At 37.9% G+C, this 12,402-nt stretch overlaps 1 protein-coding gene across 4 annotated transcripts in view; it reads right to left on the bottom strand.

Annotated features, from left to right (window-relative positions):
* The window catches only part of LOC117326208 (patched domain-containing protein 3-like), a 62,216-nt gene that overhangs the window by 22,743 nt on the left and 27,071 nt on the right, over positions 1 to 12,402 (bottom strand). For all 4 annotated transcript variants that reach the window (XM_033882864.1, XM_033882863.1, XM_033882861.1 and 1 more), the window contains exons 7-11: positions 9,873 to 9,993; positions 8,661 to 8,784; positions 3,946 to 4,118; positions 1,016 to 1,264; positions 99 to 276 (exon numbers count right to left, since the gene is read on the bottom strand). In XM_033882864.1, the coding sequence (XP_033738755.1) occupies positions 99 to 276; positions 1,016 to 1,264; positions 3,946 to 4,118; positions 8,661 to 8,784; positions 9,873 to 9,993 (845 nt within the window). The remainder of the gene's footprint in view (positions 1 to 98; positions 277 to 1,015; positions 1,265 to 3,945; positions 4,119 to 8,660; positions 8,785 to 9,872; positions 9,994 to 12,402) is intronic.

Raw genomic sequence — 12,402 nt, 5'->3', positions numbered from 1 at the left:
TAAACATTCCATTGGAATTAAAACAATAAACAATTCATTTTTTGTTATGTTTGTGCCTTTGCCCAGACTTCCTGAAACCTTAATGCCCCGGTACTTACTGCAGTATACAGCAGTGTCAAGGCCATCCGACGGGAAGTATTTTTCTCTAGCCATGGCATACTTGTGGGCGTATGAATCTGATGGAATGTACATCGTCAGACTGAAGTCCTGTTTCAGATGGTAGAATCCCCAGACATTGACTCCAAGTAGAGCAGACGTGACTAGTAACACCAGCACCTGGAACGTGGTTAGATATCGGTAATGTTTCGAGGACAAGGACCAGCTCATAATTTTTTTAAAAGCAAAATTTCAGGCATAAACCGTGACAGACATGCAAAAGCCTTTAGAAGTCTACCTCATAGGTCTTTTGAAAGCACAATAAGTTCACCAGGACTTTCATTATTTCATGCATGAACAACTCTGGTGTAACAAGTCTTAGTTAAACTATTTGGACAGCAATAAACGAGAAGAGGGCTATGAGCCTTAATGGTCATCTGACAATTGAGTCATTATATATAGAAAGCAAAATTACAGCAAAATTCCCCTTTAGGGGCCCCACACCCTGGGCCAAAGGGGTCAGACCAGTCTCATTTATACAAAATATGATTGCCCTCCCCCAATGATGTTTCACGACAAATTTAGATGCAATCCACAAAAGGAGAAGTAGAGTTTTAAAGCAAAAATTCACCAAAGTTCCCTTTTGGAGCCTTGCAACTCTGGCCCCAGGGGTCGGACCAGCCTCATTTATATGATTGCCATCCCCCTATGGTGTTTCACAACAAATTTGGTGGCAATCCACTTTTGAGTTAAGGAGGAGTAGCGTTTTGAAAGTAAAAGTCATGGATAAATAACTGGCCAGGTCATAAATGAAAAAAAGTTTTTTATTGAGGTCTGGAAAAAGTGCACAGATAGACTGATGGACAGAAATAATCCAACATTGTATCCCACAAAATGTTTTTGACACAGGTAGACTTACTTTGATGGGAAATTTCATCAGATTGGGTCCTACGTATTTTTCAAAGGCAGTAGTCATGATGTTCCACTGGCTGAAGGAATTGGGGGTATAGTTTTTATGTACATAGCAGGGTATACAACCATCTCGTGTAGCCTCGACCTTCCTCTGGTCCAAGGTCAGACAAGCCACAAAGAACGTTGCCTGGAGGCCATACAGAGCCAGAATCCCCAGGGCGGCATAGATACAGAATCCACTCAGGCCGGGAATTACCTGGAAAAATAAAAACAAAATAAGGACCAAGCTCAGATAGATTCCTCATCAGTAACTAAAACAAGAGACAAACAAGAGGCCCATGGGGACTGTATCGCTCACCTGGTTGGATTTGACCAAATGTCAAAATAATGTTCATGTTCAATTTGTTAATACATATACAAAAATGTACTCTCTGAAAGACCATATGGATTATTTTTACACCATAATGGTGTTTAAAGAAACTAAGTCCCTTAGGGTGGGGAAAACCCTTTGGCCTATTTTTACATAAGAATTGTGTTTATCCCTTAATGCCCAGCGATACTATACATAGTTATGGGATTGAGGGTCACAGTAACCATTTATGCAAAATCTGTTCCCCCATCACCACGGATGTTTCTGACAAAATTGGGTTCAAATCCATTCAAAACTCAAATCTCTATTTCCCCTATTTGGCCCCTCCCTTCAGGCCCCTTGGGGGTCAGAGTCAATATTTATATAAACTCTCTTTCCCCCTTCCCCTAAGGATATTCCAGACCAAATTTGGTTCAAATCCATTCATAACTTTATGAAAAATAGCGATTTAAAGGATAAACCCCTATTTCCCTATTTGGCCCAGCCCCTCAGGCCCCTGAGGGTACAGAGTAAAAATTTATCCAAACTCGGTTCCCCTTCTCCCAAGGATGTTCTTGACCAAATTTGGTTAAAATCCATTTAACACTTTATGGCAAATAGCAAATAGCAATTTAAAGACTAATCTCTATTTCCCCTATTTGGCCCCCACTCCTCAGTCCCCTGGGGATTCAGAGTAAAAATTTATACCAACTCGGTTCCCCTTCTCCAATGAATATTCCTGACCATATTTGGTTAATATCCATTTAAAACTTTATGACTAGTAGCAATTAAAAGACTAATCTCTATCTCCCCTACTTGGCCCCGCCCCTTAGGCCCCTAGGGGTACAGAGTAAAAATTCATATAAACTCTGTTCCCCCTCCCCTCAAGGATTTTCCTGACCAAATTTGGTGAAAAGCTATTCAATACTTCAGGACAAGCAGCGATTTAAAGGAGTAACCCTATTTCCTCTATTTGGCCCCGCCCCTCAGGCCCCTGGGGGTTGAGAATAAAGATTTAAACAAACTCTGTTCCTCTTCCCCCAAGGATATTCCTGACCAAATTTGGTTCAAATTCATTAATAACTTTATGACTAGTAGCGATTTAAAGGATTAACCCTATTTCCCCTATTTGGCCCCGCCCCTCAGGCCCCTGGGGGTTCAAAGTAAAAATTTATACAAACTATGTTCCCCTTCTGCCAAGAATGTTCCTGACCAAATTTCGTTCAAATTCATTCATAACTTTATGACTAGTAGTGATTTAAAGGAGTAACCCTATTTCCCCTATTTGGCCCCGCCCCTCAGGCCCCTGGGGGTTCAGAGTAAAAATTTATACAAACTCTGTTTCCTTTCTGCCAAGGATGTTACTAACCAAATTTGGTTCAAATTCATTAATAACTTTATGACTAGTAGTGATTTAAAGGAGTAACCCTATTTCCCCTATTTGGCCCCGCCCCTCAGGCCCCTGGGGGTTCAGAGTAAAAATTTATACAAACTCTGTTTCCTTTCTGCCAAGGATGTTACTAACCAAATTTGGTTCAAATTCATTAATAACTTTATGACTAGTAGCGATTTAAAGGAGTAACCCTATTTCCCCTATTTGGTCCTGCCCCTCAGGCCCCTGGGGGTTCAGAGTAAAAATTTATACAAACTCTGTTCACCTTCTGCCAAGGATGTTACTGACCAAATTTGGTTCAAATTCATTCATAACTTTATGACTAGTAGCGATTTAAAGGAGTAACCCTACTTCCCCTATTTGGCCCTGCCCCTCAGGCCCCTGGGGGTTCAGAGTAAAAATTTATACAAACTCTGTTCCCTTTCTGCCAAGGATGTTACTGACCAAATTTGGTTCAAATTCATTACTAACTTTATGACTAGTAGCGATTTAAAGGAGTAACCCTATTTCCCCTATTTGGCCCTGCCCCTCAGGCCCCTGGGGGTTCAGAGTAAAAATTTATACAAACTCTGTTCACCTTCTGCCAAGGATGTTCCTGACCAAATTTGGTGAAAATCCATTCGGGCCAGGTGAGCTAAAAATGTCACCTGGTAACAGGATGAGGATTTGCTGTCCTGATACAGATGCAACTTATCTTGAAAATAACCTGGAAATTCACTATAGTACATTTGACCCCTATGACATTTGACCCCTGACATTTGAACAAACTCAGTAGCCCTCTAGTCCAGCATGCTATCAACCAAATATCATGGCCCTACTGGGCCAGTTGAATTGTTACATGAGAATCAGTCATTTAAATATTGTAACATATTCGACCCCTATGACCTTGAAAGTAGGTCAAGGTAATTTATTTGAACAGCTACCATATTAGTCCTCCACTAACACATGCAACTGGCCAAATATAATGGTCCTTTTAGACATTCTTCTGAGGGGTTGTTTAAAGATTTAAATACATATGATCCCTGTGACCTTGAAAGGAGAATCAACTTATGCTAGCTACAGCACAATACCATTGCCTGAGGCCTTTTGTTATTGAGGAGTCACTCAAGTTGGGGAAAAATGGTAGTGGATAAATAGATGATGGATGCAAGCTTATAAAACAATAATACGCACAAATTAACATCTACGAACATACCGTTGAAGCCCCGATAGCAAACGCCACAACATCAGTGATAGATGTGACTGTGATAGACACACCAGCATGTTTGAGAGACAGCGCCATGCGGTCCACCAGAGGGAGCTTCAATTCCTTTGGGGTCAAGTTTTTCCAGGCCTCTACGATCACGAACATGTCGTCAACACCAATACCTATCAATGAAAGATTTAACATCATTTCTGTAGTCACCATCACCGGGAGGATTGTTTGTTTGTTTATCGCCCAATGAACAGCAAGAGTGATTTTGAGGTGGGGCCTCCTTGTAGTAGTTGGTGACTTCCTCAATGAACAACATACGGAAGGCCTTTTGCAACTGGGCCAATAAGGGTAAAATATCTTGCGGAAAAATACAACCAAGACAGTACAGACTGGACTGTTTCTCAGCTTCCTGCATAAGCCGTGTATTGAAAAAACTTCTTAAGAAATGCTATTTTAGTATATTGAAAATTGATAGGTAATTATCATCAATATAATGGAGTAAACAGAAAATTGGTTTATCTTCGATATGGTAATAATGAGATTTACGACTATGACAATGAAAACAAAACGATGAAAAGTATTTTTATAATTGATTTACTCACTTTAAGAGTCGTTTCTATGAAAATTGCACATAATCATATTTTTCACGCGAATATCGTAGATCTTATGAATTTAATATGATTATGAATCTAGGGAGATGTCATTCCTTCAAGACAAGACAGGCACGGCCAACACACATGGATTATTTGTACCTCTCCTCGCATCATTATCAGCCAGGACATAAGATAAAATAGCTTGATCCGAAAGCACTCTTATTTTAACTAATGATAACATGGCAGAGAATTTCTAGAATGTTAGGGAACACCGGTAAAAATGAGGACATCTTTAAATGTCATTAACAAAATAAAATTATTTTATTGGTTAAGTTTGGACAAACGCATAACCAAAGGTCATTCTAGAACAACTAAAAATAATTTACTAAAATTACAGGTAAAATTAAGCTTCACTATATGAGCTCAATCCTCAATTCCAGTTCCTAGCCTTTTTTGCCCTCTATTTTGATCCTTCCCTTATCCATTAGCCACTTATTAAAGACTCTATACTTCTAGGGTTTTGTAGTTACTTCTAGGGTTCTGTAGTTACTTCTAGGGTTTTGATGTTACTTCTAGGGTATTGTAGTTACTTCTAGGGTTTTGAAGTTACTTCTAGGGTTTTGTAGTTACTTCTAGGGTTTTGTAGTTACTTCTAGGGTTTTGTAGTTAGTTCTAGGGTTTTGTAGTTACTTCTAGGGTTTTGTAGTTACTTCTAGGGTTCTGCTGTTACTTCTAGGGTTCTGTTGTTACTTCTAGGGTTTGGTAGTTACTTCTAGGGTTTTGTAGTTACTGCTAGGGTTTTGTAGTTACTTCTAGGGTTTTGAAGTTACTTCTAGGGTTTTGTAGTTACCTCTAGGGTTCTGTTGTTACTTCTAGGGTTTTGTAGTAACTTCTAGGGTTTTGTAGTTACTTCTAGGATTTTGTAGTTACTTCTAGGGTTCTGTAGTTACTTCTAGGGTTCTGTAGTTACTTCTAGGGTTCTCTTGTTACTTCTAGGGTTTTGTAGTTACTTCTAGGGTTTTGTTGTTACTTCTAGGGTTTTGTAGTTACTTCTAGGGTTTTGTAGTTACTTCTAGGATTTTGTTGTTACTTCTAGGGTTTTGTTGTTACTTCTAGGGTTTTGTTGTTACTTCTAGGGTTTTGTAGTTACTTCTAGGGTTTTGTAGTTACTTCTAGGGTTTTGTAGTTACTTCTAGGGTTTTGTTGTTACTTCCAGGGTTTTGTAGTTACTTCTAGGGTTTTGTAGTTACTTCCAGGGTTTTGTTGTTACTTCTAGGGTTTTGTAGTTACTTCTAGGGTTCTGTAGTTACTTCAAGGGTTTTGTAGTTACTTCCAGGGTTTTGTAGTTACTTCTAGGGTTTTGTAGTTACTTCTAGGGTTTTGTAGTTACTTCTAGGGTTTTGTTGTTACTTCTAGGGTTTTGTAGTTACTTCTAGGGTTTTGTAGTTACTTCTAGGGTTTTGTTGTTACTTCTAGGGTTTTGTTGTTACTTCTAGGGTTTTGTTGTTACTTCCAGGGTTTTGTTGTTACTTCCAGGGTTTTGTAGTTACTTCTAGGGTTTTGCAGTTACTTCTAGGGTTTTGTAGTTACTTCTAGGGTTTTGTTGTTACTTCTAGGGTTCTGTAGTTACTTCTAGGGTTTTGTTGTTACTTCGAGGGTTTTGTAGTTACTTCTAGGGTTTTGTTGTTACTTCTAGGGTTTTGTAGTTACTGCTAGGGTTTTGTTGTTACTTCTAGGGTTTTGTAGTTACTTCTAGGGTTTTGTTGTTACTTCTAGGGTTTTGTAGTTACTTCTAGGGTTTTGTTGTTACTTCTAGGGTTTTGTAGTTACTTCTAGGGTTTTGTAGTTACTTCTAGGGTTTTGTTGTTACTTCTAGGGTTCTGTAGTTACTTCTAGGGTTTTGTAGTTACTTCGAGGGTTTTGTAGTTACTTCTAGGGTTTTGTAGTTACTTCTAGGGTTTTGTAGTTACTGCTAGGGTTTTGTAGTTACTTCTAGGGTTTTGTTGTTACTTCTGGGGTTTTGTAGTTACTTCTAGGGTTTTGTTGTTACTTCTAGGGTTTTGTAGTTACTTCTAGGGTTTTGTTGTTACTTCTAGGGTTTTGTAGTTACTTCTAGGGTTTTGTAGTTATTGCTAGGGTTTTGTTGTTACTTCCAGGGTTTTGTAGTTACTTCTAGGGTTTTGTAGTTACTTCTAGGGTTTTGTAGTTACTTCTAGGGTTTTGTAGTAAGGGTCTCAACACTATATCACATCAGCAGACATTTGGACCTGAATTAAGATCCAGTCAATTTATTTTATTGAACAGGTTGCCAATATATACGTATAGCCCACAATTGACTTACACACAAAAATTCTATTTCATTTTAATTCCATTGTTTTCAGATTCAATAACGTTATTAAGACTACACCAATAATCTCCAGGTGATTGTGTACTTTGGAGGCTAAAAGTTTAAATGTCTGAAGTGTTTTGTTGATTATCTAAGAAAACACCAAGGACATGTACCTAAACTGTGTCAGATGGACTTGTGTTTATTACATTTGTTTAATTGCTGAAGTGTCAATTCATGACAACAAAATTGGACATTCCAGTACCACGTTTTCATCTCGGCACCAAAACTGCAGGAAGAGTACAGAGGAACTGACGGTAGACCCAGCCTTTGATAAACTGATACGTTGTTCTCTGGTCTGGTGACGTACCACAAACACCTCAAGCTGTCTACTGCATGTACACCTAATTCTCCTAACCTCAAAAGAGGTTGCAAGCACTTACCATATCATCATCAATTCTTTCATCAAAATAAATAAATTTGTCGGAGTCATACTACATCAGATACTATGGGTTTGAAGCTACAATGTTTGCGTTCTTGCCAAGAGAAAAGTCCTGTTAAAAATCTTTAAAATAAAAGGCCTATGGGTCCTGAAATGGTATCTGTGTAAATTCATAGATAATTATTTTTAGGCCTTGACCTTGGGACACTGAGATAAAAACTCTTTCTTGGTGTTCTTGAATTTAACTTGATTAAGAGAAATAATGCCTCTGGATGAAGAGTGCTAAATTAAGACAGGGACTATCAGGAATCTCTGTCCATAAATATCAGGTCAGCAGTAAAGAGTTGCTTATACATTTACAACATATTTGATTGGTGAGAGGTCAAATTTGAAAATTTGAAAAACAGTAGATTTAAAAACGATGTGGTTATAATTAATATCCATTTAAAAACATTCAGCTATCTCACTGAAGCATACTGCAGAAGGCATTCAGCAGGAAAAGTTGATGGAAGACAAAAGGCATCCATGATTGTTGTTCTGGATTATATAGCTGAAAAGTCTATCTATTATTTAGCTAATTAATATGAATATATACTATAATAGAAAGACAACTTTTAATCAATTAGTAAATCCAGATCCTAAAATCATATTTATTATGGAAAATATAGTTATTCATATTTACATGATCTTATGTAACTAATTATATTTCACATATTAAATGAAAATTTAAATGGGCAATAAATAATATTCTGTTCAAGATTTTGACAAACTAGCTGTGCAAGACTTATTACTGCTGTGACAGCATCGATCATACCCTTGACAGAAAACCACTAACCGCAAAGCTACATAAATACTGACCACTAATCCATTTACATGTCTCATCAATCGTATTTAGCAATTCCAGCGAGTGTGAAGCATGGTAGCTGATAAATACATTAGATTTCCTATCCTGTTAGCCCAGTAAACAATGACACTTTTTAAGGAGATGTTTTACAACTTAATTTAATGTCTGGCATTCTACAGGCTAATAAAACTATCCTCACAGATTCATTTCAATCCAGCATTGTACTTTAAACACTTGCTTCCAATTGCAGCTAGACTCTTTAAAAAATAGATCACACTGATCAGAAATCCTGAAGGGACATAACTCTTACACAATCCACATGTGCAATTGTAAAGGTGACATACACCCTTAAGGGACAAAACTCCACAGGTACAATGTGTTATATAAGAAGGAAAAGACCATTTTGGATCTTGACTTTTGGAGTTTTCTTTAGTAGTTTTTTTTTTTTTTATCAAAAAGGTACCAGATATTTTGTTTTTAATTTCACAAATCAGTTCTAAAACAACTTACCCAGCAGGAGGAAAGGCATAAGAGCATGGACAGGGCCATACAGGACTCCACAGGTGATAGCCAAACCATAGGCAAACCCTATAGCCAGTCCAACACTCAGCAGACCGGCTATGGACAGGTAGAACTGTAAGAGAGGTCAAAAATATTACAGGTAATAGTCAGTCAGACACTGAGCAGACCGGCCATGGACAGGTAGAACTGTAACAGAGGTCAAACATATTACAGGTAATAGTCAGTCAGACATTGAGCAGACCGGCCATAGACAGGTAGAACTGTAACAGAGGTCAAACATATTACAGGTAATAGTCAGACACTCAGCAGACCGGCCATAGACAGGTAGAACTGTAACAGAGGTCAAACATATTACAGGTAATAGTCAGTCAGACACTGAGCAGGCCAGCCATGGACAGGTAGAACTGTAACAGAGGTCAAATATATCACGGGTAATAGTAAGTCAGACACTGAGCAGACCGGCCATGGACAGGTAGAACTGTAACAGAGGTCAAACATATTACAGGTAATAGTCAGTCAGACACTGAGCAGACCGGCCATAGACAGGTAGCCTAAAACAAAGGTCAAACATGGAGGTAATATATGGGTGTGTATGGGGAGGGGACAGGCCTGTCAATAGAGAGTATTAGGTTACCTAATTAGTAAGGTGTAAGGAGAGTATGAGGGTGTGTATGAGGGTTTGTGTGAGGATGTGTGAGGGTGAGTATGAGGGTTTGTGTGAGGGTGTGTATGAGGATAGTGTGAGGATGTGTGAGGGTGTGTATGAGGGTTTGTGTGAGGATGTGTGAGGGTGAGTGTGAAGGTTTGTGTGAGGATGTGTGAAGTATGTATGAGGGTGTGTATGAAGGTTTGTGTGAGGATGTGTGAAGTATGTATGAGGGTGAGTGTGAGGGTGTGTATGAGGGTTTGTGTGAGGGTGTGTATGAGTGTGAGGGTGTGTATGAGGATAGTATGAAATATGTATGAGGGTGAGTGTGAAGGTGTGTGTGAGGGTGTGTGTGAGGTGAGTGTGAGGGTGTGTATTAGAGTTTATGAGAGTTTGTGTGAGGGTGAGGTGTGAGGGTGTGTATGAGGGTGAGGGTGAGGATAGTGTGAGATATGTATGAGGGTGTGTGTGAGAGTGAGTGTATGAGGGTGTGTATGAGGGTTTGTATTAGGGTATGTATGAGGGTGTGTGTGAGAGTGAGTTTGTAGACTTACCTTCTGATGGACAAGGTTAAATCTGCCCAGAGTAAGGATGAGGTAGACCATCACGAGAGAGAATCCCGTGGACAGTAGATTCACATCGGCATTCACAGCTCCATAACCTTCATCATCAAAACTGTAATGATAAATTGATGATCTTTGCAATACACACTGCTTGTTTATATTTTTGTGCATAATGCTATTGATCATACACTACTAAACACACACTACATCTTTCATCAGTTTCGGATTATCTCTCCTACACAGCATATCTTTAATCAGTCTTCGAGTTATCTCCCTTACACGATATATCTCTCAATTAGTCTTTGAGGTATATTCCTTACACAATAAATATTTAATATATTTTGTAGTCATCTCCCATGCACAGCGTATCTTAAATCAATTTTGTAGTAATCTCCCGTGCACAGCGTATCTTTAATCAGTTTTGGTGTAATCTCCCGTGCACAGCGTATTTTAAATCAATTTTGTAGTAATCTCCCATCAACAGTGTATCTTAAATCAATTTTGTAGTTATCTCCCGTGCACAGCGTATCTTTAATCAGTTTTGGTGTAATCTCCCGTGCACAGCGTATCTTTAATTAGTCTTTAAGAAACTCCCTTACACAGCATATCTTTAGTCTTTAAGTTATTTCCCTTAAACAGCTTATATTAATCAAAATTTGAGTTTTCTCCCTTTCCCAACACACTATTAATCTTTATTTGAGCTATCTCCCGTACTCAATACATCTTTTATCTGTGTTTGAATTATTTCCCTTGCACAATTGATTTAACATTAGATTTGTATTTGAGTAATCTCCAGAGTTATCTCCCTTACACAATTAACCTAAGACTTGTACCCGAGTTATCTCCAGAGTTATCTCCCTTACATATTTAACCTAAGACTTGTATCTAATTTATCTCCAGTTATCTCCCTTACACAATTAACCTAAGACTTGTGCCTGAGTTATCTCCAGTTATCTCCCTTACACATTTAACCTAAGACTTGTATCTAATTTATCTCCAGTTATCTCCCTTACACATTTAACCTAAGACTTGTACCTGAGTTATCTCCAGAGTTATCTCCCTTACACAATTAACCTCAGACTTGTATCTAATTTATCTCCAGTATCTCCCTTACACATTTAACCTTAGACTTATACCTGAGTTATCTCCAGAGTTGTCTCCCTTGTGTATTAACCTTAGACTTGTATCTACACTATCTCCAGAGTTATCTCCCTTACAGATCTTACTTTAGACTTGTATCTATGTTTTCTCCAGGGTTATCTCCCTTATACATTTAACTTTTGAATGGTATCGGAGTTATCACCCTTTTAAATTGTATCTTCAATACATATTTCCAACTCATATGTGTCTGATAAAATCTCTTGATTGAACTTTTCTTAATGAAGCCCAAAATATAGTTGCTGGATAATCATATCTGTAATATTGAATTTAAAATTGCACATTTATCAGGAAAAGTACATTCCCATCAATGTCAAAGGGAGATAATTTATAACTTCAAATGTCTCATGAGTAGTAATACGCTATGTAACTAGTTAGATTAACATCAACACATCTTTTTAATTGAGAAGTAAGCGCATAGGAGGCGACACAAAAAACCTGACATGAGAGTCGTTATTTAGTCGAATGTACCAACAGCTCCATCAGTATGGTCTCCAAGTGCAAACCACTTTTATAGACTGGCACAAGTCTTTATATCCTGAACTTTTACAGGAATTAATGTACAGGCGACAGCCATCATTATTGATGCTTGTCTAGTACACAACCATTGTTGCCAGGGGGATGAAGGGTTTATCTAGTGCTTTGGTTATTCTAGTGCACACAAAAAAATCCATTCTCAAGAAAACTCTACACTTTACTGGATGCATTGTATTAATTCTCCAAAATATCACAAACATTTATTTCTTTTAAGAATTGGATCAGTAGAACTAGACATTTACCAAGAAATTACCACCAAAACATAACATCTTAAACAGATACCTGTTTTTGCTGTATATTGGGTAACATGGCAGTGCTATTTTTGTAATCATAAATTCAATTCAGCATCAAAAAATGTTCATGCAGCTCCGGATGTTATTATATGAAGCTAGCTTCCTTTTTGACACTGAAATGTAGTGGTAAATTTAAACTTCGGTGGTGAAGGTGAGGATGACGGTTTTAAACCAGTGTCAACCAATCAGACAGGGCATTTTCTCACTGTTTTGGGATGGGGCCTTTTTATCTCATTTTGGGAAGAAAATCGGTGAATTGGAAAAGATATTTTCAGGAATAAACTGAATACTTTTGGAATTTGGCATAAATATGAAAAAAAAATGAATTAGGAATGGGGCCTATTTATGGCCCTGGAAAAGCCCTGCAGATATTAGTGTAAATATCTGTACATAGCTGATGTATCATATATCCTTGGTGTCACACATATGGCATTCATGTGATAATGAACACATAATTCTTTGTATGAATATGTTGAATCAGACCTGCAGCTAGTATTGATAAATGCTTTCTTATTAAAATTGCCAAACTTATA

This window comes from Pecten maximus, chromosome 4 (genome assembly GCF_902652985.1).
Source record: "Pecten maximus chromosome 4, xPecMax1.1, whole genome shotgun sequence".
In the NCBI taxonomy this organism is placed as follows: Eukaryota; Metazoa; Mollusca; class Bivalvia; order Pectinida; family Pectinidae; genus Pecten; species Pecten maximus.
The sequence above is the reverse complement of the archived record's forward strand: the minus strand, read 5'-3'. Positions and strand labels throughout refer to the sequence as shown.